Consider the following 25,678-nt stretch of genomic DNA (forward strand, 5'->3'; position numbering starts at 1 on the left):
GACTGGACTGACATTAGCTACATTGCTTCCGAAACAGTGCTGCTATGCCTAACCATTTCTTCTTTTGCCATGGAGCTGTGCTCCTTTGAGAAGGAAAATTCAGGAAGGGATACCAAACTGGTGAGAGAGATTTTTGCAGTCCCAGTAGTGGACTGGGTCTGAGGATTCCTGAATCTGGGACAGACCCTCATGTCTCCCTCTCCCAGCCTCCTCAACTCGCACGGAGCCGAGTGTCTCCAAAGGTCCCATCCCTAGTCTGTGGCGGAGTCAGAACTTGGCACTCGGTCTACTGGACTCACACCCCTGACCCCGTTGGTCACCTCCACCGACTCTCTGCCTCTGAGTCCCAGCAGGGAGGATCCCTGGTCCCGCAGCACCTGCAGCCTTTTTTCAAAGGCCCTGCGCACAGCCGAAGAAGAGAAATAGAAGAGCAGGGGGTCCAGACTGGCATTGAGGGAACAGATTACCACGGCTTCTGCCCGCCACTTGGGGCTTTTCTTGGTGTGAAACCCCACCAGGTGGGATATGTTATAAGGCCCGAAGCACACCAGGAAATTAAGGAGCGTCACGATAGCCAGCCCCACAGCTCGGCGCCGCCTCTGGGCCCCCACATGGGGCTGGGTGAGCAGGATCCATATAAAGCGCCAGTAGCAGAAGATGGTGATCACCATGGGGATGAAGAAGAGGACGAGGCACAGCTCCAGCCGCACGGGAAGCACCACATCCAGCTGCTCTTGGGTGAAGTTCTCATAGCAGGTAACTTCTAGATTTGTGGCCTTCTGGGTTGAGTTAAAGTACTGAACGATGACCACGATGGTGCAGTGACCAAAGGATATGATCCAGGCGACGAGAGCAGCAACCACTCCATACACAGGCCGGCGGGACAGCTTGTACTGCACGGGGAAAGCCACTCCCAGGTAGCGCTCGACGCTGATGCCCGCCAGGAGCCACGTGGTGCAGTAGATGCTGCTGTAGAAGCCAAAACCCATGGTGGCACAGACTACCTGAGGCAGGTACCAGCGGAAGTCAGACGCAGCCTCGATGATCTTGAAGGGCAGCAGCAGCAGCAGCAAGAGGTCGGCCAGCGTCAGGTTGAGCAGGAGGATGTGGATGGGAGCGGGGTGGGGCTGGCGGACCCGCCCCACAAAGGCCCACAGGGCCAGCAGGTTGGCAGGGAGACCAGTGAGGAAGATGATGATGTAGAACGTGAAGATCAAGGAGCTTGGCGTGTCCATTCTGGAAGACGATGAGTAAGGGCAGGCAGGAGGCCCCACTCACAGCCTGCAGACCCTCCTCTGGCTCAGGATGTGCACATCCTCCCTGGCAGGCTCCTCTTCCCGGGCCAGGGCCTTCTGCTGCCACCACTGCTAGCTCACACACCTGCCAGAACTGCCCAGAGCAATTATTGACTTTGCCTTGGGTGGGAATTAGGCAGTAGTTATTACGTTTGCCGTCATGCGTCTGTCAGGGAGACCAGCCCTTGGCTTCCTGAGGGAATTCCCCCTCTGGGTTCCCAGCCACTCTCCTTCTCTCCTCGCAGATACAGGAAGATACTGTTATCAGTGTCTGACCTTTCTTAAGTCCCTTCCTCAGCCAGAGACCTGTGGAGAGAAGAGGCAAGCCTCATCACACTGAGGAGAAAGCCACAAGATGTCTTGCAGGAGAACTGGGCTCTGAAAACCCAGGCCCCATGACCCAATGCTGGCTCTCCACGGAACCCGCCACCCGCCAGGAAGCAAATGCCCAGCCCCCAACCCATCTCCCCACCTTGTTTTCCTCTCCTTTTGCAGAACACAGATTCGCCTCCATCTTCTCCTCCCCGTCCAGCACAACTCTGCGCCTGTGTTGAAAAGGGTAAGCTAGTGAGGCACAGGGAGCGGGGAGCAGGAGGAAAGGGGAGCCAGTAGTATCTTTTGGGCCTTGTCCCCCAAGAGATTTTAGAGAATATTCAGAAAAGCCCACAGGCAGTAACCGGCTCCCGAGCCTGGCATTTTGACTAGAAACAGAACTCTCCTCAATGGGGTGACTCAGTTTCCATTTGGTGGGAACCCTTGCTGCCCACACACGGTCTGGCCCCTCTATCCTCTCTCTGGGGTGGATGCCCGGTCTGAGCTTCCTTGGCCCCACACTTGCTCCTGTCTCCGGGTGTGATCCTCCCATTCAGTTTCTGACAGGCCTCCTCCTGCCCCCAGCACCTCCCCTCCATTCTCATCCCGGCCTCACTTCCCAGAGCCAGCACCGAGCCAGCTGCCTTGCCTTGTCTTTGCTCCGGATGGATGGCTTCTTGGGATTCGTCCTGAAGGAAAGTCTGAAGGCTCCTGGGAGAAGGGAACAGAGCTTTAGCCACTGGTACTGCACATGTCACACAGGAAAATGTTGTAATGAACCTGGCTGGGAGAGAGCTTTTATACCAGCACGAGTCACGTGACCAGAGAGGGGAAGGTCGGTGATCCAGCGCTGGCTCCTCTCAGACCGAAGCAAAGGGCACCGGCCAGCATCTCCATTCTCCCCCTAGAGATCCCTGCTCCGACTTCCAAACCCAGATTTTCTGTCCCTAGTTCCTGAATTTTTTTCAGTCCCAGGCATTTTTCCCATTTCCCAAGTCAGATTATCTTATCTTCTCTTTTCTAGGCGATTTCTTCTGTAATTCTACTCATTTTCAGAAAAGAGGTTTCCTACTTCCTTTTATTCTTCAATTTTTTCCTTTCTGTATGGTCTCCTGCCCTCAGCCCCCAACAAGTTTCTTCCACCCTCTCGGCTGAGACAGATTGGTCTCTCCTAGCCTGCATCTTGTTCTGGTGGAAAGAGCGTGGGATTTAGAGTTGGGCGACGTGGGCTCAAATCCAAGTCTCTTCATGGTGGCCTTGGGCAGATCAATTTTCTGAACTTTAGTTTACTCTTCAGCCGAGTGAGGATGGGAATACTCACATCCCAGGATTTCTGTGGGGCGTCAGTGAGAGAGCACATAAAGGCGTATGGGCTGGTGTTAGCCTAGTGGACTCTCCGAAGTGGAAGCAGTCGCTCCTCCCAAGCTTCATAGAGAGTGAGCCACTCGGTGCAACATCCAGAGGCTGAGGCGCCGACATGCCAGCTGACGAGCAAGGTCGGGGATTCCGGAGGCCGACGCGCCTGTGCGGCTCTTTATAGGGGGGTTGGCGCTCCGTTCCTTCCCCGGATGTTCCCTTTCCCTGTGAGCTGGGCCCAACCCCTGAGCCACCCTGGTGCTTTTCTGGCTATGTCCGCCTTCGACCTGTAAAGCTTCAGGTTAGAAGCTCCTCAATGTCCTCTTGACACACACACCCAAGAAAACAGAGATGGAACATGGTTTCCTCATGACCTATGGGATGGTCTCTGCTTTGCTGTCTGTGGCCCTATCCTTACTCACAAAATCTCCATTCTTTCCCTAGGACTTATGCTTATTCGCTATTGTGTACTCATTCATTCATTCATTGAGTCATTAGTTTTGTGGCCCAGAACCCCAGGTGTCTTCACACTTAGCTTTTCTTTCTTTTGCACTCTGCTGTCCTCTAGAACCGAGGAGTTCTATCTTCTCGTTTATTTTCTTCCCCTGCACACACATGTGCTTCCTAGATATTACCAGGGGAATGAAGGAAGAGACCTTTCTCTGTTGCTTGCTTCCAAATTTATTTGTGCCGTTTTGCTTTTATGATTTTCTATAAATATTCCTGAGTATCTGGATGTAATTGCAAAGCGGAAACTTACTGGAGAGCAGGTGTTGAGGAGCATGACTGTTTCTTTATCGCCACCTGTCCTTCCCCCACCTCCTGCCTTTCTCATGTCACTGTCATGTGTCACCCATGTTGAAGATCCCCAGTGAACCCCCTCCTCTATGTTCATGGTAGTCACGAGGTCACATAATCAAAGAAACTTCTGAACTCGTGGTTCATAATGCCCACCTGTGTCACAGGAAAAGGGAAATACAACCTCTCGGGCTGAATTCAAGGGCTGAGCTGTCACAGTCTCTCTCAAGTTCGGTGCTCTCTCATCATCATTATAACCCAGCTTGATGGAGGAGGAACTTGAGCCCATTATCTAATGTTGTATAATCACTTTCTCCACTTCTTTATTTCTCCATCATCCCTCAGTCCACTCTAATCTGGGTTAACCCCTTTTTTTCCATAGGATCTACTCTTCCTAAGTTTAGCAGTGCCCTCTATGGTACTAAATTCAGTGGACATTTTCTTACTGTTTTATTAGCATTCAACACAGTTTCCACACCCTTCTTGAAACATTCTCTTTCCCTGAATTCTGATATGTTATGCTTTTCTGGTTTTCCTGCCTTTTTTTGGTCACGTCTTAATTGCTTTTGCCATCTCACCTTTTCCTACACATCCTCTAAAAGTTGGAGTTCCTTAGGACTTGGTTCCAGGTTCTTTCCTATCCTCACCCTATGCTGTCTCTCTGGTCTGTTGCATCCATTTCTACAGCGTCAATTACCATCTTACATAACACCCACTTTGGAATCTCCATCCTGGGCTTCTGTGAGCATCCACATCCACATGTCCAACTGCCTAGTAGACATTGCCATTTGGATGTCCCCCACGCATCTCAAATTCAGTGGGTCCAGAGCTGACTTTAGATCTTCTCCGTGAAAGGAGAGGTCTTTTTCCAGCATTCTCTGTGTTGGAGAATAGGATCTCTTCCCACCCCATTCCCTGAGCCGTAATCTTAGAGTCAATCTTAATGTCAATCTTAACACGATCATCTTCCTTACCCCCGAATGCAGCCCAACAGACTTCTCAAATACCTGTTGAATCCGTCCGTTTCTCTCCGTCTCCATTATCCCATCTCAGTGTAAGCCACCATCATCTGTTACCAGGAATTCAGCGGAGGCCATGACCAGCTCCCTCACAGCCGCTCACTCCCCTGGCAGTCAGCTCTCCACACTGTAGTTAGTGGGATCTTTTTAAAAAAGTCAAGCCAATTATACCATCCTCTTGTTTTAAAGCTTTCCAGAGGTTTCTCATTGCCTGTAGGATAAATATCAAAACCCTTAGTAAAGCCTGTAGGGCCTTGCTGGCACGGCCCTTGCCAACTTCCAGGCCTAGCTCCTGTTGCCCTGTCTTTCCTGGCTCTCTAAGCAAGACCAGCTCTCGCTTGTGTGAATGTGCCCTCTCTCCTCCTGCCAGGGGCCCTTGAACAGGCTCTGCCGGAAATGCTCTTCATTTCTCATCACCCGCTCCAACTCCCCCGCTAATCCCTAGTCTCCTTTTGGATACTCTCTTCTTCCCTCCGAAAGCCCTCCTTGACCTCAGTTAGGGTCCTTATTATGTGTTCTCATAGCATCTTTTCTATTGCTGAATAGTGTTCTGTTTTATGGATATTTTATATTTTATTTATCTATTCACCTGTTGATGGACATTTCTTTTTCCAGTTTTTGGCTAGTGTGAATAAAGCTGCTATGTATATTGTTGCTTAGGTCCTTGTGTGAATATGTGTTTTCAGTTCTCTTGGGCAAATACCTAGGAGTATATCGGCTAGGTTGTATGGTAAACTTTTTGTTTAACTTGCTAAGAAACAGTTTCCAAGGTGGCTGTATCGTTTTTATTCCCACCAGCAACATATGAGCATTCCAGTTGCTCTGTGTCATCCCTACCCCTTGGTGTTCATTAGTCTTAAGTTATAGGCATTGTAATTAGTGTGTCATGGTAGCTCATTGTGGTTTTAACTTGTCTTTCCCTGATGACTATTGATGTTGAGCATCTTTTCAAGTACTTATTGGCCATTTGTGTATCTTCTGTTGTGACGTGTCCATTCAAGTCTTTCGCCCATTTTTAAAATATGGGATTATTTTCATATTATTGAGTTCTGAGAGTTCTTTATTATGTTTTGGGTACTAGTCATCTGTTAGATATATGTATTATACATATGTTTTCTCCCACACTATGACTTTTCATTTTCTTAATTGCCTCTCAAAGAACAAAAGTTTTGAATTTTGATAAAGTTTAATTTATCTAGTTTCCTTTTGTGGTTTGTGTTTTTTTTTTTTTTTTTTTTGCTGAGGAAAATTTGCCCTGAAGTAACATCTGTTGCCAATCTTTGTCTTTTCTTTTATTTTCATGTGAGCCACCACCACAGCATGGCCACAGACAAGTGGTGTAGGTCCACGCCCGGGAATTGAACCCAGGCTGCCGAAGTGGAGCATGCCAAACTTAACCACTAGGCCACTGGGGCTGGCCCTACAGTTTGTGCTTTTATGTCCTAAGAAGTCTTTACCTACCTGTCCACTTCCAGACTTTTCTTTCCCTGTTGAATCGCCTTGGCATCTTTACTGAAAATGAACTGATGGTGTATGAGTGGGCCTATTTCTTGAATCTCCTTTCTGCTCTAGTGATCTTTGTGTCTTACACCATTTCCACACAGTCTTGATTACTATAGCTTTATCATAGGTCTTGAAACCAGGTAGTGTAAGTCCCCCCAACTTTGTTCTTTTCTAAAATTGCTTTAGCTATTCTAGGTCATTTGCATTTCCATATAAATCAGTTTATACAAAGAAGCCTGCTGGAATGTTGATTGGGATTCTGTTGAATCCATGGATCAATTTGGGATCACCGACACTGGAACAATATGGAGCCTTCCAATCTATGAACATGGCAGATCTTTCTGTTCATTTAGGTATTGAATTTCTCTCCACAGTGCTTTCCAGTGTTCAACATAAAGGCTTTGCACATCTTTTCTTAAATTGATTCCTAAGTACTTTTGGTGCTATTGCAGATTTAATTTTTTCTTTTCTGGGAAAGATTCGCCCTGAGCTAACATCTGTTGCCAATCTTCCTCTCTCTTTTTGTTTTTCTCCCCAAAGCCCCAGTACATGGTTTTATATTCTGGGTGTAGGTCCTTCCAGTTCTTCTATGTGAGCCACCACCACAGCATGGCTACTGACAGACAAGTGGTGTGGTTCCACACCCAGGAACCAAACTTGGGCCGCTGAAGTGGAGCACCTTGAACTTTAACCACTAGGCCATCAGGGCTGGCTCCAGATTTAGTTTTTTTAATTTTTGTTTTCTCATTATTTGTTACTCTCATAGCATCTTTTAGTATCCCTTCATAGCACATATCTCAGTTTATTATAATATACGTGTTGGTGTGAGGATTTGCTTAATGTCTGTCTCCCTTAGGACACCATCCACGAAGTCAGGGAACACGGCCATTTTGTCCACCGTTGTATCCCCAGGGCCTGGCATAGAAGCTGGCACATATTAGACACTCGATAATTATTTCCTGGACGATGTGTGGATGGGTAAGTGGAAGAATTGAGATGGAGAGAAGTCGATTTTCAAAAGCTCAGAGATATTTGTCCTCAGATGCCTCACTTTATCTTCTGGGACGTCATAGTAAATCTCAGCTGGTAATCTTCTGCAGGCTCTCTTGTAGATTAACACACTCCTGGTACTTTTGCTGGAAGCCCCTGGTATCTTTCCTCATGGTTAGTATTGATAATTCAGGCTAATATACTTTTATTATATAGATCCTGCTTAGCAAATATGAGGAAGGTGTAGATATAAAATATTCAAAAGTGGAGGGGAATGCAGGATTTCACACATGGCGGCACTCGCAATAAACAAAGAGCCGTCATTTCATTCATTCACCCAACAAATATGTATCTACTCCCTTGGATGTGGTGGGATCTGTGCCAGGCACTGATCCGGGATATCAGGGTCAAAAACCAGATATGGTCTCGCACTCGTAGAGGGTGGTTATGTTCCGGTGGAGGGAGATAGACAGTAACAGTAACTGAGAGTACAGGAGTAATTACACGGTGGTAGAGATTATGAAGAACACGAAGCAGGGTGACGAGGAGTGAGAGAGGCCAGAGCGAGGCAGCGGCTTCTTTAGTCAGAGGGGCTGGAGAAGCCATCTCTGAGGTTGCCGTGGAGCTGAGACCTGAGTTCTGAGAAGGGACTGAGGGAAGTTCCAGCAGAGTTGTGGTCGAGGTGAGGAACTGGCCGATGTGGGGCAGAAAGCACCTTAGTGTGAGGGGAACAGGAGGGGCGGTGTGGCAGGAGCACGGTGAGCCGGGGTGATACAGGCGAGGGGAGACGGTGCGGGGCTTTCCTGATCACAGGAAGCAGCCGGGATTCCATTTGTGAGCAGCGGGAAGTCACTGAAGGGCCCTAAGAGGAGGCTGACATGCTGAGATTCGTGATTGGAGAAGATCGTGCTGGCTGCAGAGTGAAGAACGGTCTCCAGAGGGATGGGGCTGGAAGCAGAGATCAGCTGGGAGAGCACTGCAGTCACGTAGGGGGCGGATGATGGCGTGGGTTCAGGAGAACGCAGCCATGCGGGTAGAGAGGGTCAGCTGGGATTTGGGAGGCACAACTTTAAATAAATAACAATGAATGAAGAACTGCAGGATGCCAGAGAGAAATGGAACTCTCCTGGGGGACCAGAGGGAAGAGGATTCCAGACCAGTACGCCCAAACAGACTCTGAGATTTCACTGCTCTCCTATGCCGGTACAGCTCACCCTCCTTCCATGTGTGTATTACCCCTTCTGGGCCCCTGCGGTGGCCTTACAAAGGTGTGGAGGTGACAGTGTGTGCCCTTCCTCGCTTGCGTCTCCTCTTCTAGCTGTCCGGCCTGCAGCCTTTTCTCTGTCATTGCAGTAGTGGCGTCCTCCGATTCAGCAGCCTGTCCGTCCCCGTCCCCAGTGCTGGTGCACTGCTGAAGAGGAGAAAAGCAGCAGTGGCTCAGGACGAGCATCTTGGCAGTGCTCTTCAGACCCCGACTCTGCTGGCCTCTGTAGCGGGCATCATGGGGTTTTGCCACCTCCTGCTGGTAACCGAGCCCCAGCCTCCCTCTGCGGACACCTCTCCTTCCTTCACTCTCTGTCCACCTGCCTACTGGCAATCAGACTCCACTCCCGGCCAGTTAGACCAGCTGTGGTGGCTGAACAATGGTCCACCCAAAAGATATCCGCGTCCTAATCCCTGGAACGTGTGACTGTTACTTTACACGGCAAAAAAGGACTTTGCAGGTGTGATTAAGAATTTTCCCATGGGGAGATTCTCCTGGATTATCTACATGTAATCACAAATGTTCTTATAAGAAGGAGGCAGAGGGAGATTTCAGGAGAAGAGAAGAAAGCAATGTGATCACAGAGGCAGAGACGGGAGTGATGTGGCCACAAGGCAACGAGTGCCAGCAGCCACTAGGAACCAGAAGAGGCAAGGAATGGTTTTCCTCTAGAGCCTCCATGGGAGCGTGGTCCTGCTGATGCCTTGATCTCAGCCCAGTGGGTGGTTTTGGACTTCTGGTCTCCAGACTGTGAGAGGGTAATGTCCTGTTGTGTTAAGCCACCAAGTTTGTGGCAGTTTGTTACAGCTGTCACAGGAACGCAGGACACCAGCCAGCATTTCTGCCCATTCTGTGATGCTGTGTATTGGGCACGGTGCTCAGAGCTTTGCAAAGATGAGCTCATTTAATCCTTAAAACATTCTGTGGGGTTGGCACACTCACTCCCATTTTGTGGATGAGAAAGCCGAGTGTAGAGAGGTGAAGTAATTTGCCCAAAGTCACACAGCCGGTAAATGGAAGAGCTGAACTCTGAACTTGGGACCCCAGTAGTCTGGCTCTGGAGCCCATGGTGTTCATGGCCGCCCTGTGCTCCCTGCTGCACTGGGCGGTCCAGGTTAGACTCAACTCCACTTGTCACCCAAGTCCTGCAGATCCCACACAGCAGGAGATGAGGGCACAGGCAAGGGTGTCATGTCGTCTGCTTCCCACGGGGAGTGTCTGCATGGTCGCCAGCCTTCCTCCAGTGGCCTTCACTCTTTCCCTGACACCAGGAAGCAAGGAGTGACCTTCAACCCCAGTTTCCCAGGATCCAGGCAACCTTCCAGTTCCTGCTCCGGCCCCACCTCCCAGGTGCTGTGATCTTTCCTCAGTCCCTCCCTCCCTGTCTGTAAACATTTTGGATACGCAGGGAATGGAGGGAAGATTCCGTTTGCCGTTTCTCCTGACTAAATTTACTGTGTCATTTAGTGTTTATGAGTATGAATGTTTATAAGGGTCTAGATTTGATTGTGAAGCAAAAGTAAGAACTTGGGAGAAGACTGTTCCTTTGTTCCTGGAATCTTGAAAAGGTTGTCTGACCTTTTCCTTCCTCCTTGACCCCCATCTCCATCTGCTGTCCATGCAGAGTTGACCTTCAGACCAGGAACAAGACTGAAAAATCCCCATCCTCAGTCCCCTCGGCCACACACAGCTTCCGGGCCAGACCACCCACCGGTAGCTTTCATGGGCTCATGCCACCCTTGGAAAAGGGCAGACGGCAGCCATTGGACCGCCTTTCTGTGTTGCCCCTGAGCAAAGGGGGAGGGGCAGGAGAGTTTCTGGCAGTGAAAGTGGTACAGACTCCTTAGTAAAGCTGGATGTGCTTGCAGTCAGGTGCAAAAGGTGAGCCAAGATGGGGTAAAGCTGGATGCTCTGCATTCCTTCTCCCAGCCCAGCTTCCCTCTGCTTTCCTCCTTTCCCTGCCTCTGTCACGTATGTGACTTCCCCCACCAGTTGTGGCGTCACTGGAGTTACCAGGCGTTCTGTCCGGTTTGCAGAATCTTAGGAAACTTAAATTAGACCGCTGATTCTCAAGAGGGGTGGGGGAGCATCAGAAACTCCTGGGTAGGGGAATGATAGTACACGAGGTTTGAGAATGCTTGGAAATTTTCCAGGAGAGGGGAAAGCCCTGGTTTTCTTAACGCAAACTATAGAAAGTACAGCTTGTGTTCATCAAAAGTGAGAATTGGTTAAAAATAGATTGAGAAACAGTGATGCAGTCGATGTAATGCTTTACTACTAGCTCTCAGAAAAGTTGATATGAACCAAGATCCTCTGCCTGTTGAGTCATCCTCCCTTAGCTCATTCCATCGCCAGAAGAATTCAGATCTATCAAGAGGAGGTGGGAGGGGAGCACGTGGATGGAGTCTTTGTTTGGGATATGGCTTCTGGTTCCCCTTTTTTGCTTCGGGCCCTTGCTAGGCCATGATGTGAAGCCACAGTGCATTGGCACCTGAGAGTCCCCTGTCTCAAGAAGTCTTTGGTACGTATGAAGCTAAAAGCCTTAGACCTCGGTTGGGGATTGCCAAATGTGCCTGGAAACCCAAATCCCTGGGGCTTAACACAGAGGTTTCTTTTTCTCATGTCACATGAAGGAAATAGGGGGTCCAAGGCTGGTGTGGCTGCTCAGGAGCAGTCCTTGACAACTCAGGCTCCTTCTGGCTTTTTTGCTCCACCATCCCTAGATTTTGGCTTGTTGTTTCATGATCTTAAGAGGCATCTACGTTTTGAGCAGAAAAACAGGGGGTGGAGAGGACAGAGAGCAAAGGACACATGAGAGCTGGATCTATCCCTTAAAAAAATTTTTAATAGACTTTATTTTGTAGAGTAGCTTTAGGTTCACAGCAAAATTGAGCAGAAGGTACAGCGATTTCCCATATACCCCACACATGTATGGCCTCGCCCATTATCAACATTGCCCACCAGAGTGGTACATTTGCTACAGTTGATGAGCCTGCATTGCCACATCATTGTCACCCAAATCTATCCCCTTTTAATCAAGAAAATTATAGCTTTTCTAGATGCCCCATCCAGCAGACTTCTGCTTGTTTCTGATTGGCTGGCACTGTACCTCATGACAACTCCTGGCTGCAAGGGCATCTGGGAAAGTGATTATGAATGGGGCACTTTCCCAATCTGACAAAATTGCGTGAGGAAGAAGGGGAGAGCACCAAAATTACACAAATCTTGAGTAGCAAATATGGGGAGGAAAAACACTTCTAAGACTACAATATCTATGGTGGCCATAAAAACATGTGGGATTTTAGAGAGAGTTTTTATAAAGTGTTCTTTTTGAAGTGTAACATACAATAAAATATACTAATCTTAGGGGTACAGCTGGTGACTGTTAACATATGTATATATTTGTGTAACTACCACCGAGGTCAAGATACAGACCACTTTCAGCACCCTAAAGTCAGCAACCTTCCCACCCCCAAGATAAATCACTATTCCAACTTCCACCACTTAGAGGGGGTTATTAGCCGTCATGGAAGCTGGAAGGAAGACAAGTGAGGGACAGAGAGGAACAAAAGGGAAGAAGAGTAACACCAGATTAGTGGTTGCTTTTGTGATATTGCTGCTCTCCTTTGCCTCTTAAACTATTCTAATTCCATTTTGAAAACTTTCCTTCTAAAATGTCATCAAAACGGAAGATAGAAATTTTAGTTTGTTATAAAGTTGATATATGCTGAAACCCTAATCCATTAGGACCGGATTCTACTGCACATAATAGAATAACCTCAAGTAATAGCACAGAATTATAAATAAGATAGAATTATATTTCTCTTTCACATAAAAACAGCCTAAAGATATGTAGTCCAGGATTGCTTTTGGCAGCCCCAGGAAGACTTTGGAGTTTTCTAGCTCTCCGCTCTACCAATCCTAGGTGGTCCTTGTCCTCATGACCCAGTATAGAAGCTGGAGCTCCAGCCATCACATCTATGTTCCTGGCAGCAGAATAGAGGAAGAGAAAAAGAAGTGTTCATCCCTTCTCAGTTTAATAGCTAACCTGTCTGCTAATAACTCATTGGTAAGAACTTAGTCAAATAACCACAACTAGCTGCAAAGAAGGCTGGGTGCAATCTGCTGTTAAAAATCAGACTTTTTTACTAAGTGAAGAAACTAATAGTCTCTTCCAAATTGCACTTTTGCAGCTTTTACATGTGAGCCCCATCTTCCCGAATTCTGCAGCCTTTGCATTGCATCCCAAAGGCCTGGCATACGCCCAAGGAAGAGCACATCTCAGCTTCTATGCACATCGGACAGTGACCCCTTGCCTGGTAACAAATTTGGAGACGATGAAGGGACCTCTGATCTCTTGATTGCCTGCCTGAAGCTTGGTGGCCCCTTGGCAGGGTGCCAGCCCTTGTCATCAACCCTTAGGGGCCACCCAGGGTTTTAGTCTGTTGGTTCGGCTTTTCGGATCCTGCTTCCCCACCATGTCGGGGCTACTTTCACTTTTGGGAAAAGAAACCGCTTCTGGATCAAGACATCTCTGGGTGAGGAACATTAAGAAAGTGATTGTCCCTTCCTTGTCTCTCTGGTTTGATCCACTGGAAATACAAGTTTGACTTGTATTCTGGGGAATCCTGGAGGGCTGAGTCCCAAGTCTTGGGCCTAGACCCGGGATAATTAGAGACAGGATAGAAGGTTCACTTGTGAATTTCTCCTGGTAGGCAGATTCTGATAACTCCTGGTAATCTGGTTAATTGGGTCCTGAGTACTCCTGGTAGTCTGGTCCTGAGTACCCCTGGTAATCTGGTCCTGAGCACTCCTGGTAGTCTGGTCCTGAGCGCTCCTGGTAGTCTGGTCCTGAGTGCTCCTGGTAGTCTGGTCCTGAGTGCCCCTGCTAGTCTGGTCTTGAGTATCCCTGGTAATCTGGTCCTGAGCACTCCCGGTAGTCGGGCTCTGAGCACTCCCGGTAGTCTGGGCCTGAGGGCTCCTGGGAGTCGGGCTCTGAGTGTTCCTGGTAGTCTGGGCCTGAACACCCCTGGTAGTCTGGTCCTGAGCGCCCCTGGTAGTCTGGTCCTGAGTGCCCCTGGTAGTCTGGCTCTGAGGGCTCCCGGTAGTCTGGTTCTGAGCGCTCCCGGTAGTCTGGCTCTGAGTGCTGCTGGTAGTCCGGTCCTGAGTGCTCCTGGTAGTCTGGGCCTGAGTGCTCCTGGTAGTCTGGCTCTGAGTGCTCCTAGTAGTCTGGTCCTGAGTGCTCCTGGTAGTCTGGGCCTGAATGCCCCCGGTAGTCTTGTGCTGCACGCTGCTGGTAGTCTGGTTCTGAGTGCTCCTGGTAGTCTGGTCCTGAGTGCTCCTGGTAGCCTAGGCCTGAGTACTCATGGTAATCTGCGCCTGAGTACTGCTGGTAGTCTGGTCCTGAGTACTCATGGTAATCTGCGCCTGAGTACTCCTGGTAGTCTGGGCCTGAGCACTCCTGGTAGTTGGGCTCTGAGCACTCCTGGTAGTCTGGTCGTGAGTGCCCCTGGTAATCTGGTCCTGAGTGCTCCTGGTAATCTGGTCCCGAGTGCTCCTGGTAGTCTGGTCCTGAGTGCTCCTGGTAGTCTGGTCCTGAGTGCTCCTGGTAGCCTGGGCCTGAGTACTCATGGTAATCTGCGCCTGAGTACTCCTGGTAGTCTGGGCCTGACCACTCCTGGTAGTCTGGTCCTGAGCACGGCTGGTAGTCTGGTCCTGAACGCTCCTGGTACGTCTGGTCCTGAGCGCTCCTGGTGGTTGGGCTCTGAGCACTCCTGGTAGTCTGGTCCTGAGTGCTCCTGGTAATCTGGTCCTGAGTACTCCTGGTAATCTGGTCCTGAGTATTCCTGGTAGTCTGGCTAGCATTCTGATCTACATTATATGTAGAACTGTATTGTGAATTACTGTGTATTAATGTTGTTTGTCTAAATTGAATTGGCTATTTGGGGACTGAGTTTCCTGGTGACCATAAGAACTCCCTTTAGGAATTAACTTTATGAGGGTCTTCTGACTTGGAAGAAAACAGGCACTGTTCCCTCAGGTCCTTCGGGACATTCCTAGGTGACTAGGATTTTACGGAGGTGTCGGGGAGTCTGCCTGTGATGTGTAACAGTCTCATGGGGAACCCCTCCCCCCGGAAGAATATACTTTACCGCACCTTCACTGTTTGTGCTGAAGCAGTCGGCAGTGGCAGCTCGTCCGGGGCTCACTCGCCTGAACATGGTTGGTGTCAGAACATACAGGAAACAACTGACCCCCTGGTCATGAAACCGGCAAACAGCCATTGATGATTAAGCAGCTAGTAACTATGGGCATTGGAATTTGGCAACTCAAAATATGTCTCTGCCTGAATGACGTTTTGACCCCCACCCCCACTAACTGACCAAAGGAGTTTGGGATGGGAGGCCTGCCTCCAAAAAGTCTGTTACTGTAGACATCTCCAAGTACCTGGGTGGGGTGGGTCATGCTAGGCCCATTCTTAGTTCTAGTTACCCTTTATGAGAGACATTAACATTTGTAAAGAAAATCTCCATTTGTAAAGGTATCTTCTTCCTTGCACCAGGAAGAAGGGGGGATGGCCTTACCTAGAAACTTATCAGAATAGAAGGTGAGGACTTAAATCTGCATGATAAACTTACTCGTTAACTGTGCTGTTTGGACAATATGCTCTCTGACTCCCTCTAGGTTCCTATAGATGACATCTCCCTGGAGCCTGGGTTACCATGGTAATGGGTGTTTGAGCTGTTTTTTCCAGGAACTGAACCCTTTGTCCACTTCAGGCCGGATTGAGACCACCAACCCATCAACTGGGCCCTTTTGACGGCAAGAGGTTGGAACTCCACACTCAGGGCATGCTAATGCCGCCATTCTGTGAACACGTGTCCTACGAGGAGGCATGAAGCCTGACTACGCGTGCACAGATCAATTACCTCATTCTCCTCACCTCCAGTCATTTCAGACCACCTTGCCCCCTTCCCCATAAATACCCCTAAGTCCCTAGTTTCGGGGAGGCAGATTTGAGACTTGTTCTCCCGTTTTCCTCACTTGGCTGCCTGGTGATTAAACCATCTCTCTCTGCAATCTCATTGTCTCGGTGATTGCCTTTCTGGGTGGTGGGCAAAAACAGACCTGGTACGGTAACAGTCATTCTTGGGGGGTTGTTTCTGTAAGCAACACACTGTCAGAATGTAAACACCATCCCTAGAAAGACCTTGTTTGTTGTGGTCACCTAGGAAAAAGCCCCTAAAATGGGAAATGTAGATGATATACCAAATTGCAGCCCATTGGGATGCATTCTTCAGTTACAAGCCCTTGAAGATAAAGGAAATGATTTTCTTCTGTAACATGGCCTGGCCCCACTACTCACTGGGGTCAAATGAGGTGTGGCCTGAGAATGGGTCTGTGAACTGTGATACCATCTTGCAATTAGACCTATTCCGTAAAAGGGAAGAGAAATGGGATGAGTTCCCCTATGTGCAATCTTTTGTGTCTTTATATCAAAATCAGAACTTGCAAAAGAGATGTAAGATCATGATTCAGAGAGAGGATCCACAGAGAAAACCTGTCCCTCCAGAATCAAAGTCAGAGGACGACCTTGTCCTTCCTCGTTTGCTGTCTCCTGCAGCACCTCCACCGTGTGCTGGGGGCGTGGTTGGGGATGACCAGGAAGGGCATAATGACCCCCCTGAAGCCACTGGCTCAGCTTTGTGCCCCTCTTTACCTAATAGTCGGAAAGGAATGGTCTCCCCTCCTCACACCGGTCAGGGTACTCAATTCGGCCCAGGGAACGCTCCACCCCAGGCAGGGCAATTCCCACTGAGGCGAGTCCCTGCAGCTCTCGATGACCAGGGCCAGCCCGGAGGGTTTCTTATGTGCATAAGCCCTTTTCAATTTCAGACTTACACAGTTGGGAAAACAACATGCCTGCCTACCGAGATGATCCCATGAAGATGGAAAGTTTGTTTATGTCCATCTACTGGACAAGGCTCACAGGAGGCCGAGAGACTCCACGAGTTACAACCTAACAATCCAATCAGGGCTCCAGCAGTCCAGGCCGTACCTGGGGTTGAGCCAGGCTGGGACTCCAGTGACCCTGGAGACCAGGCAAGGTTAAACCATTATAAAGCATGCTTAACGACCGGAATGCAGAGGGGGGTCCCAAAACCGAAGAGCCTAATAAGGTCCAGGAGGTGCAAAAGAAGACCCTCTCACCTTCGCAGAGAGAGCATTTGAAGCCTACAGAAAGTATACTGACAGTGACGCGGACCGCACGGATAACATGAGGCTGACCAATGTGACTTTTATCAGCCAGAGTGCCCCTGATATAAGGAAAAAGGTAAAAGCCTGGAAGGGGGATTAGGGATGCCCATGTTTCAACCTGCTGAGCGTGTCTTTACAGTGTTGAACAGCTGGGACCAGACACAAGAAAAAGAGAAACAACAGGAGATGCAGCAACAGGCTGCCCTGCTTGCCACAGCCATCAGCGGCAGTCAACTGACATCACACCCGCCTGTGGGAAGAGGCAGACAACCAGGGGTAAGACCCCCAGGGCCCCCTTCCTCTGGTCCTCCTGGGTAGCCAGCTCCAGGACCTAGACAATGTGCCCATTGCAAGCAGGAAGGCCATTGCAAAAAATGTCCCAGCCGTTCTTGGAAGCTGAGAGAGGAAGCCAGTGTGCCTGGCCACCAGATGCCCCAGTTTGCTGGCAGTGACCAAGAATGACGGGGCCTGGGGGCTCCTCTAGACTCCACCAGCATCATTGGCATTTCCCACACGGAACCCCAGGTGACAACTGCTGTGGGAAAAAGACTTGCAGACTTTCTAATTGACACTGAAGCTACTTATTCTGTACTGAGCACCAGACAGGCCTCCTCCCCCAAGACCACGTCTGTTACTGGTGTTGTTGGATTCCCAAGGGGAAGGGGAGGGAAATCCCAACTCACCAGGTCTCGGGATGACGCGGGCCCACAGACACAGAAGACCGAACTTGATGCAAACGCAAGAGGTTTATTGAGCGGAGCTCCGGGTCGACTCGTGTCCCTCGCAGGAGACAGAGGGGTCGACCCCGAGCCTTAGGGGGCAAGTTCTTTTATAGGATTTGGGAGCATAAAGCGGGAAAAGGTTGGCGCGGTTTTACATGATTGGTTAATTCAAAACATTCAGACAGTTACATTTTATGGCGCGAATTGCTACGGCGCGAAACAGCTATCAAGGTGCACACACATGTCCCCACCTGGGCCCCCTCCACCCCGACCCTCCCAAACTTATCCCTCTGTAGCACTCCCTTGTTCTCAATTTTCTCTGAACAGTTTAGGGTGAGTCTTCCGCGAACAGAGTCAGTTGGGATCGATAGACTCTATTCATAGAAGACTCGCCCCAACTGCCCCTTAAGGTGTTAACATATTAAATTTTTAACATAATTTACATCCTTCAGTGTCTCTGGGGAAGTTTCTCATAGGCCTTTCCTACAACTGCTCGAGTGTCACGTAGGGAAAACATATCTAAAGCACAGCTTTCTGTATATGCCTGAGTGCCCTATCCCATTGTTGGCACAAGATCTATTAACAAAATGAAGCCCAAGTGACTTTTTCACCAGAAAAGGTAGACATTAAAGTCCTCCCAGAGCACGCCTGCACCCTTCCAGCCACGCTGTTGCAATTGGGGGACAAACCTCAACCAGAAGTTCCTGAAGAAGTTCTACGAAAGGTAAGAGCAGATGTTTGGGCTGACGGGAGGCCGGGAAGAGCCTAGACGGCTGATCCAGCAGTGGTAAAACTCCACCCAGGCACCAAGATTCCAAATTTGAAGCAATGCCCTTTAAAGAGGTATGCGAAAGAGGGCATAAAGCCTCTGAGAGCCACCTGTCTTAGATGCCAATTAATCCGACCGTGTCAGTCCCCGTATAACATGCCTATCCTGCCAGTACAAAAACCCGGAGCCAGAGGCTACTGTTTTGTACAGGATTTGAGAGCCATCAACCAAATTGTAGAGGATATACATCCAGTGGTGCCAAATACTTATGCTCTGCTTACAACTTTATCTGGAGACTTCTGCTGGTTTACAGTTCTGGGCTTAAAAGATACCTTTTACTGCATACCGCTAAGTCCTGTGTCCCAGGAACTGTTTGCCTTTGTCTGGGCCAATCCAGAGACTAATGTAAAACAACAATATTGCTGGATGGTAATCCCACAAGGATTCAAAAATGCCCCCACTATCTTTGGGGAAACCCTGGCTAAGGACTTACAGGATCTCCAGTTAAGTGAGGGAGTCTTCCTCCAATATGTGGATGACGTACCGATTGCCAGTAAAACTAAGGAAGCTTCAGACCAAAATACAATCCTTACTTTAAACTTTCTGGCAGAACAGGGATATCAAGTCACCAAGAGAAAAGCACAAATTTCTCAATCAGCTGTAAAATATTTAGGATTTGAGTTATCAAAAGGACAAAGAAACTTATTACTGGGCTGAATGGAGGCACTAGCCAGGGTGGCTGTCCCCACCACCAGAAGACAGTTGCGAGGATTTTTAGGATTGGCTGAGTTTTGTCGTATTTGGATTCCTAATTTTGGACTTTAACGGCCAACGCCTATATATGAGGGTCTTAGAGGAAATGACTGTGAGCCATTAAGCTGGACTACAGAGTGCCATAAGGCAGTTGATACCATCAAGGAGAAACTTCTAACAGCCCCCGCACTTGCTCTCCTGAATATTAGAAAGCCATTTGACCTCTATGTACGTGAACAACAGGGCATGAGTCTTGGAGTACTAACTCAGAATTTAGGTTCCGCCAGAAGGCCAGTAGCTTATTTTTCAAAACAATTGGACTTTATAACTCAAGGGTGGCCAGTTTGCCTCCAGGCTGAGGCCTCAACCTGTGACCTTTTACAAGAAGCTGAAGAATTTCCCCTGGGCCAGCCTACTGCTGTGCACACTCCACACTGTGCGCTTCCTCTCCTGGGACAAAAGGGTGGATATTGGCTTACTTCAGGGAGACTGGGCAAGTATCAGGCCATACTACTGGACAACCCGAATGTAAAATTAAAGGCAGTATCCACCCTAAACCCAGCCACTCTGCTCCCCAGTACGACAGGGGAACCTGCCCATGATTGTATACAAGTAATTGAAGAGGTTTATTGGAGCAGACCTGACCTGACTGACCAGCCTTCGGAGAATCCGGATATGGAAATATTTACTGACAGGAGCAGCTTTGTGGACCATGGACTCTGGAAGGCCAAGTATGCAATAGGAACTCATCAGAAAGTCCTAGAAGCAGAAGCCCTCCCTCCGGATACGTCTGCCCAGAAGGCAGAACTCACAGCCCTCACGAGAGCCCTGCATGTTGGAGCTAAGAGGAAGGTAACCATTTATACAGATTCTAAGTATGCCTTCTCTGTTGTGCATGCACATGGGGCCATGTGGAAAGAGAGGGGTCTACTAACTTCAGGAAGGAAAGAGACTAAACACTTGAAAGGGATACTGGCCTTGTTAGATTCTGTTATGATGCCAGAAAAGGTGGCCATAGTACACTGCCCGAGCCACTAAAAGACTGATAGTTATATAGCTAAAGGAAATAATTTGGCCAATCAGGCTTCAAAACAGGCAGCCAGAACCAAAATCCCAGATCCTAAGGCCCTAGCTCTCATCTCGAGTGTGGACCTGTCCCTGCTTAAGCCTCAGTATTCAGAAACAGATTTAAATAGAGCAGATGAATGGGGATTTCATGCTGACTCTCAAGGCTCAGGTGATGATCAGGACCAAACAACTAAAGAAGGCTGGATTTACAATGAACAGGGACTAGTGCTTATATGTGAGCACTTAATAGAAGGAATTATTACTCACCTACATCAAGGAACCCATTATGGGAGAGATGCAACCTATCATTCATTGGCTGCAAAAGTTTATTGTCGGTCCACAAATGCAAAGGACTATCCAAAAGGTAGTGCAAAATTGCCTGATTTGTGCCAGAAACAATCCCCAAACTGGGCCACCTCTATTAATAAAAGAGATACAAACCCAAGGGATAGAACCAGGAGATGATTGGCAAATTGACTTTACTGTTATGCCAAGAGCCATGGGAAATTATAGATATTTGCTGGTATTTGTGGACACCTTCACAGGATGGTTTGAAGATTTTCCATGCAGGACAGGAAAAAAATTATCCCTCACTTTGGGTTGCCTCTTTCAATTCAAAGTGGTAATGGAGGAGCTTTCATTGCCAAGGTAACACAAGAGGTATCTGGGACCCTCAGAATACAATTGAAGTTACATGCTTCATGGATCCCTCAGTCTATGGGAAAGACTGAAAAAATGAACCACACCTTAAAGAAAACAATTGCCAAAATATGTCAGGAAACCAACTTAACGTGGGCTAAGGTCTTGCCAGTTGCCCTGCTTAGGGTAAGAGTAGCCCTAGAAGTAGGCTCCAGTTGACCCCTTATGAAATGTTATACAGGACACTTCCTTAAGACTAAGTATTACTGCAATCTTGAAAATGGTCATGTTGTAAGAGAATTGGATGCTATAAAATGTGTACAGTCTTTAGGTGCTACTTTATCTGCTATACATAAATATGCTTCTAGGCAATTAATGTTTCCCAGACGTTCCCCTGCACTGCATAAGCCCGGGAGATTGGGTCCTTCTTAAGACTTTGAAGAATCAACGCCCTGAGGATCAGCTACAACCTAAGTGGAATGGACCCTATGAAGCCCTTCTGGTTATGTATTCTTCAAATAAATTAAAAGGAGTTAAACCTTGGATGCATCACTCACAAGTAAAAATTATACCCATTTCTAGTCAGGATTCCCTTCATCCCCTCTATGATCCCCAAACAGGTTACACTCTTTCTGGACAACAGGAAATGGAAGGACCAAACCATCCAAACACTGGGTGGCTGTGGAGGCCTAAGGCCGACTTTTCTACCCGAGAGTATTCTTGTGAACCTTGAACTGATCTAGTTACTCTTCAGGAAAAAGGAAAAAACACCATAAAACTGAGGGGACTCTTGAATCTCCAGATAAATAAGAAGCTGTTCCTGTCCCTGTAACCAGCCTTTGCCTGATGAGGGTGTGAGGCCAGAAGCAGCCAACAGCTGAAGGAGACGGCTTCCCCGAGATCCTGGACCACACCTGTATTGATGCAATTTAATTTTATCTTGTTCTCACATACGCTAGTTTGCACTGCCTAATTAATCACCCCTCCTTGTTCTAAACCCACAAAAGATTATTCAAAATTTACGGCTTCTCCTTCAGAATTCCATAGGGACTGACTGTCTGACTGATGGAACCTCCTCATTCACACATCTTTGCCTGACTCCTTCTGGCATAGTGTCCTCCTTGTTCTTCCCGCCATAATAGTCAGGACTTTCTACTTCTTGTAAGCCAATTGCCTCCTCCCAGAAAGACTGAACCATTTTCTTTGTCAATTCAAATCTGGACTATAAAGTGTCCCCTACTTTTCTTTACTGTGTTCTTTTGTTCACCCTGGCCTCTCAGGCTTGGAAAGATAATTCCTTAATAAGAATTTCACAGGCTCTTTCAAAATTAGGAAACCTCACTGACTGTTGGATCTGCCACCCAAAGCCCTACTCAGAACATGATCATAGTGATCCTATAATAATGCCAGTGATCAATTTCTCAAGTGTACCCAATTTCACCATAACCCACAACGAAAAACCCTTAGAAGTAAACTATAGGGTCAGGTTGATCAACAGAGGATCTCCTGTCCCCTGTTTTTCCTTAACTGAAGCTAAATTAGGTCCTCTTCTCCTGTCCTCAGATCAAAAGAACAACCCTGGTGTCTACTATTGTCAAGGTGCCTCTTGGTCAGGATATTGTAAAAACCTTACCTATTTTTCCTAGCCTGTGTCCCTCCCATATTTAATATCTAAGTGTTTCAACTGAGCTGATAAAAATCAAGACACTCCCCTATGTATAAAGATAAGACAAGAAAAAACATATTTTCAAGGGGCACCCACACCTCTGTCTATAAGCAGGTTAAATTATTCCCCCAGGATGCTGCCGCACACTGACGCCTGGCTCGACCGTGTCCAGGATAAAATCCCCCAAAATGAAAGTCTAGAGTCTAACAATATGTCCAGTATCCTCTGTGCCCCCTCAGGGTACATCTTTGTCTGTGGGTCCCAACAGCAGCCCTGGGCCTATAAATGCCTTGATAGCTGGCGCATAGGAGGTACTTGTCTACTAGGATAGTCACTCCTTTCTCTACACATAACTCAAACAAAGCATTGGACTAGTTCTTTACAACTTTTTACTAGAACTAAAAGATCTATATTAGATGGAGATTCGATCTGGGGAACACCTGACAAATATTTGCCTGGGGGTCAGCCAAATTCTGCTGGATATGTCTTTGGACAAACTCTATTGCCCTGGTGGGGTGTGGCAGCTCATGAACATATGATTAGAAATCTCTCTGTCACCTGAGGAATGATAGCCAGAGAAATGGCCCGAGCCTTAGCCACCCAGCAAAAACCATTAGATTTCTTGGCTAAAGTAGTGTTAGATAACCAAGTTGCTCTAGATTACATACTAGCTGAGCAAGGAGGTATTGGTGCTGGAGCAAACTCTTCCTGTTGTGTCTGTATAATACCTCTTCAGAGGTTAAAACTAATATAGACACAATTAGGCAACAGGCAACTTACCTCCAACAAGTGTCACCCCAAGAACCTGGGTTTGATCTCATAAGAAATATCTTCTCATGGATCCCAGTGGGAATAAGGGTCTATACTTGAAGGGTTACTTAAATTGGGTATCACTATTTTGTGCTTGTTAGGATTTGTATTCTGTCTTGTCAAATTCTATATTTGTTGTGTGTCTCATATCCTTAAACCTACACCCTCAAAGCATACGATGACCATTCAACATAAAGACACAGACTCTGGGACTCCTGGATATTTGCAATTAAATGCAAAACAGCTTCATTGCTCAAAGCCCAAATGTGTAGCTAGAATGGTTGTCACCTCTAATCCCTCAAGAATGAGGAATGGACAAAGAAAAGAGAGGATTTGTAACCATCATAGACCAATTCATACTGGCCCTATTGTGCCCTATTGTATCAATAATGATGTGTCGAAGTTGTTCTGCAGGGGCAATGAGCAAAAACTGCAAGTCGTGTAGCTGGAGCATGCTCAGAAGATGGAAACCTTGCCCTCAGATGACCTTGAGCCACCTAGGAACCAAAAGTTCCCTAACTACGGAACTCAATGTGAAGAGAAAACGGAACAGGGAACCTAATAAGAAGTGAGAGGTCCCTTGATTTGTAGCACATAGGACTTATAAGACTGGTACACTCCCACCCTCCAATCAGATTCCACCAAGTTAACATTTCCTATAACCAGTCCCACTCCCATCTCCTTACAAGTCTATCTCGCTTCAGCTCGGGAGGACAGATTTGAGCTTTGCCTCCTGTCTCCTTGCTGGTTGGCCGTGCGATAAAGCTCTTTCTTCTCTCAAAAGCCGGTGCTGTAGGATTGGCTTCTATGCACATCGAGCAATGAGCCCTCGCTGGGAACAGAGGAGTGCTGCTTTTTCCCCTGATTCTCGTCCTGCCCCCTTGCCTACACAGGAGGGACTGCAAGCTGTGAATATTACTGAGGGATCTTGATTGATTCTAGAGCAGAAGTCAAGCCACAAGTGGCTCCCATGATCTTAGACCCCTGGTGTTACCTCCTTTCTGCCTGGGGTCGCCTAAGAGTGGTCCTGTTCTGCTCCTCTGCATGTGTTAAGCCTGGATAAGCAGGAATAGGAAAGAGAGTTTCTGACACGGGAGGACCAAACTGGGGCGAAGCTGAGCTCTTCCTGCTTTCCACCAGCTGGCCTCCAGTCTGATACGGTATGAGAAGCATCTCACTTCCATGACATACCCTCACCCCTGTCCAGTGCTTTTCTGGGGCCACTGGGGAATCAGACTGAAGACAGACTCTACTCTGGCCTGCAGAATCCTAAGCAGTTTTTATATCAGCCGGTGTTTGTTTCCCAGGCCTGGCTGACCCACCACCTTTAGTATCTCCGAAGAGCAGAGGGCCGGGTGTGTTTGGGGAGAGAGAGTGTGGGATGGGATGGAGTAAGCACTTTGAAAAAGCATATTTGATATAATTTTATATTTGAAAAACAAAACCAAAAACAGTGGTCTTTATGACATGGACTACTGAAAGTCAGCCTTTAGTTTGTTTTTACTCAAGGTTGAGAGGCACTGAGAAGACAGGATGGCATCTCAAGCCCAGCTCAGAGGAGGGCGCTGTCTCCAGGACTTGTTTAGGCTAAGCTCCCACCTCCTCCCCATGGTTCCATCCCAGCTCAACACCCCCTTCATTAACATCACCATCCATGACCCGTATGGGCATGTACGCAGGAGTCAAACACTCAGGTTTTAGGGTCATCCTAGTTGTCTTCAAACCTCGGTTCCCATCCCATTGCTAGCTACGTGCCCTTTGGCGAGTTACCAAACCTATAGTTAACCCACTCACCCCCTGATTTCAGGGGTTAAGAGCATGGACTCTGGAGCCGGCCATGTTGGGTGGAATCCTGGCTCTGCTACTTGTTATCTGGGCAGCCTTGGGCAGGGTCGACCACCTTCTCCAGGCCCCAGTGTCCTCATTTGTAGGGTTGCTTTGAGGATCAAAATTAATATATACATGTACACACAGGCACACATGTGTGAATACATGTGTACATATGTGTATAAATGTATATATGTGTGTGTGTGCCTGGCACATAGCAAGAACTTATAAGTATTGGCTGTTACTATTATTATTTTATTCTTGTTTAGGATAAGGCTAAATTGCACGTGAGAAACATAAGTCAATTTTTAAAAAACCCATGAGTAAATGATAATGCAGGTCGTATATGGACATAGTCAAGTTGCGAGGCTGCTGTGTGGTGACTGAAGTGAAACACTAGCCTGGACCACAGCATTGCATCCTTTACTTCAGAGCTCACTGGTTCCTACTGCCTTTTTATTTTATTTTATTTTATTTTACTTTATTTTATTTTATTTTATTTTATTTATTTTTGTTGCTGAGGAAGATTTGCCCTGAGCTAACATCTGTGCCAATCTTCCTCTATTTTGTATGTGAGCCATCACCACAGCATGGCTGCTGATGAATGGTATAGGTGTGCGCCTGGGAA

General features: G+C 47.8%; 1 protein-coding gene across 1 annotated transcript; it reads right to left on the reverse strand.

Moving 5' to 3' along the window:
• Positions 1 to 251: 251 nt before the first annotated feature.
• Positions 252 to 1,235, reverse strand: FFAR2 (free fatty acid receptor 2). Its single transcript, XM_058530899.1, has one exon. The coding sequence runs from the start codon at positions 1,233 to 1,235 to the stop codon at positions 252 to 254; it is 984 nt and encodes a 327-aa protein (XP_058386882.1).
• Positions 1,236 to 25,678: the final 24,443 nt, after the last annotated feature.

Source organism: Diceros bicornis, chromosome 34 (genome assembly GCF_020826845.1).
Source record: "Diceros bicornis minor isolate mBicDic1 chromosome 34, mDicBic1.mat.cur, whole genome shotgun sequence".
Taxonomy (NCBI): domain Eukaryota; kingdom Metazoa; phylum Chordata; class Mammalia; order Perissodactyla; family Rhinocerotidae; genus Diceros; species Diceros bicornis.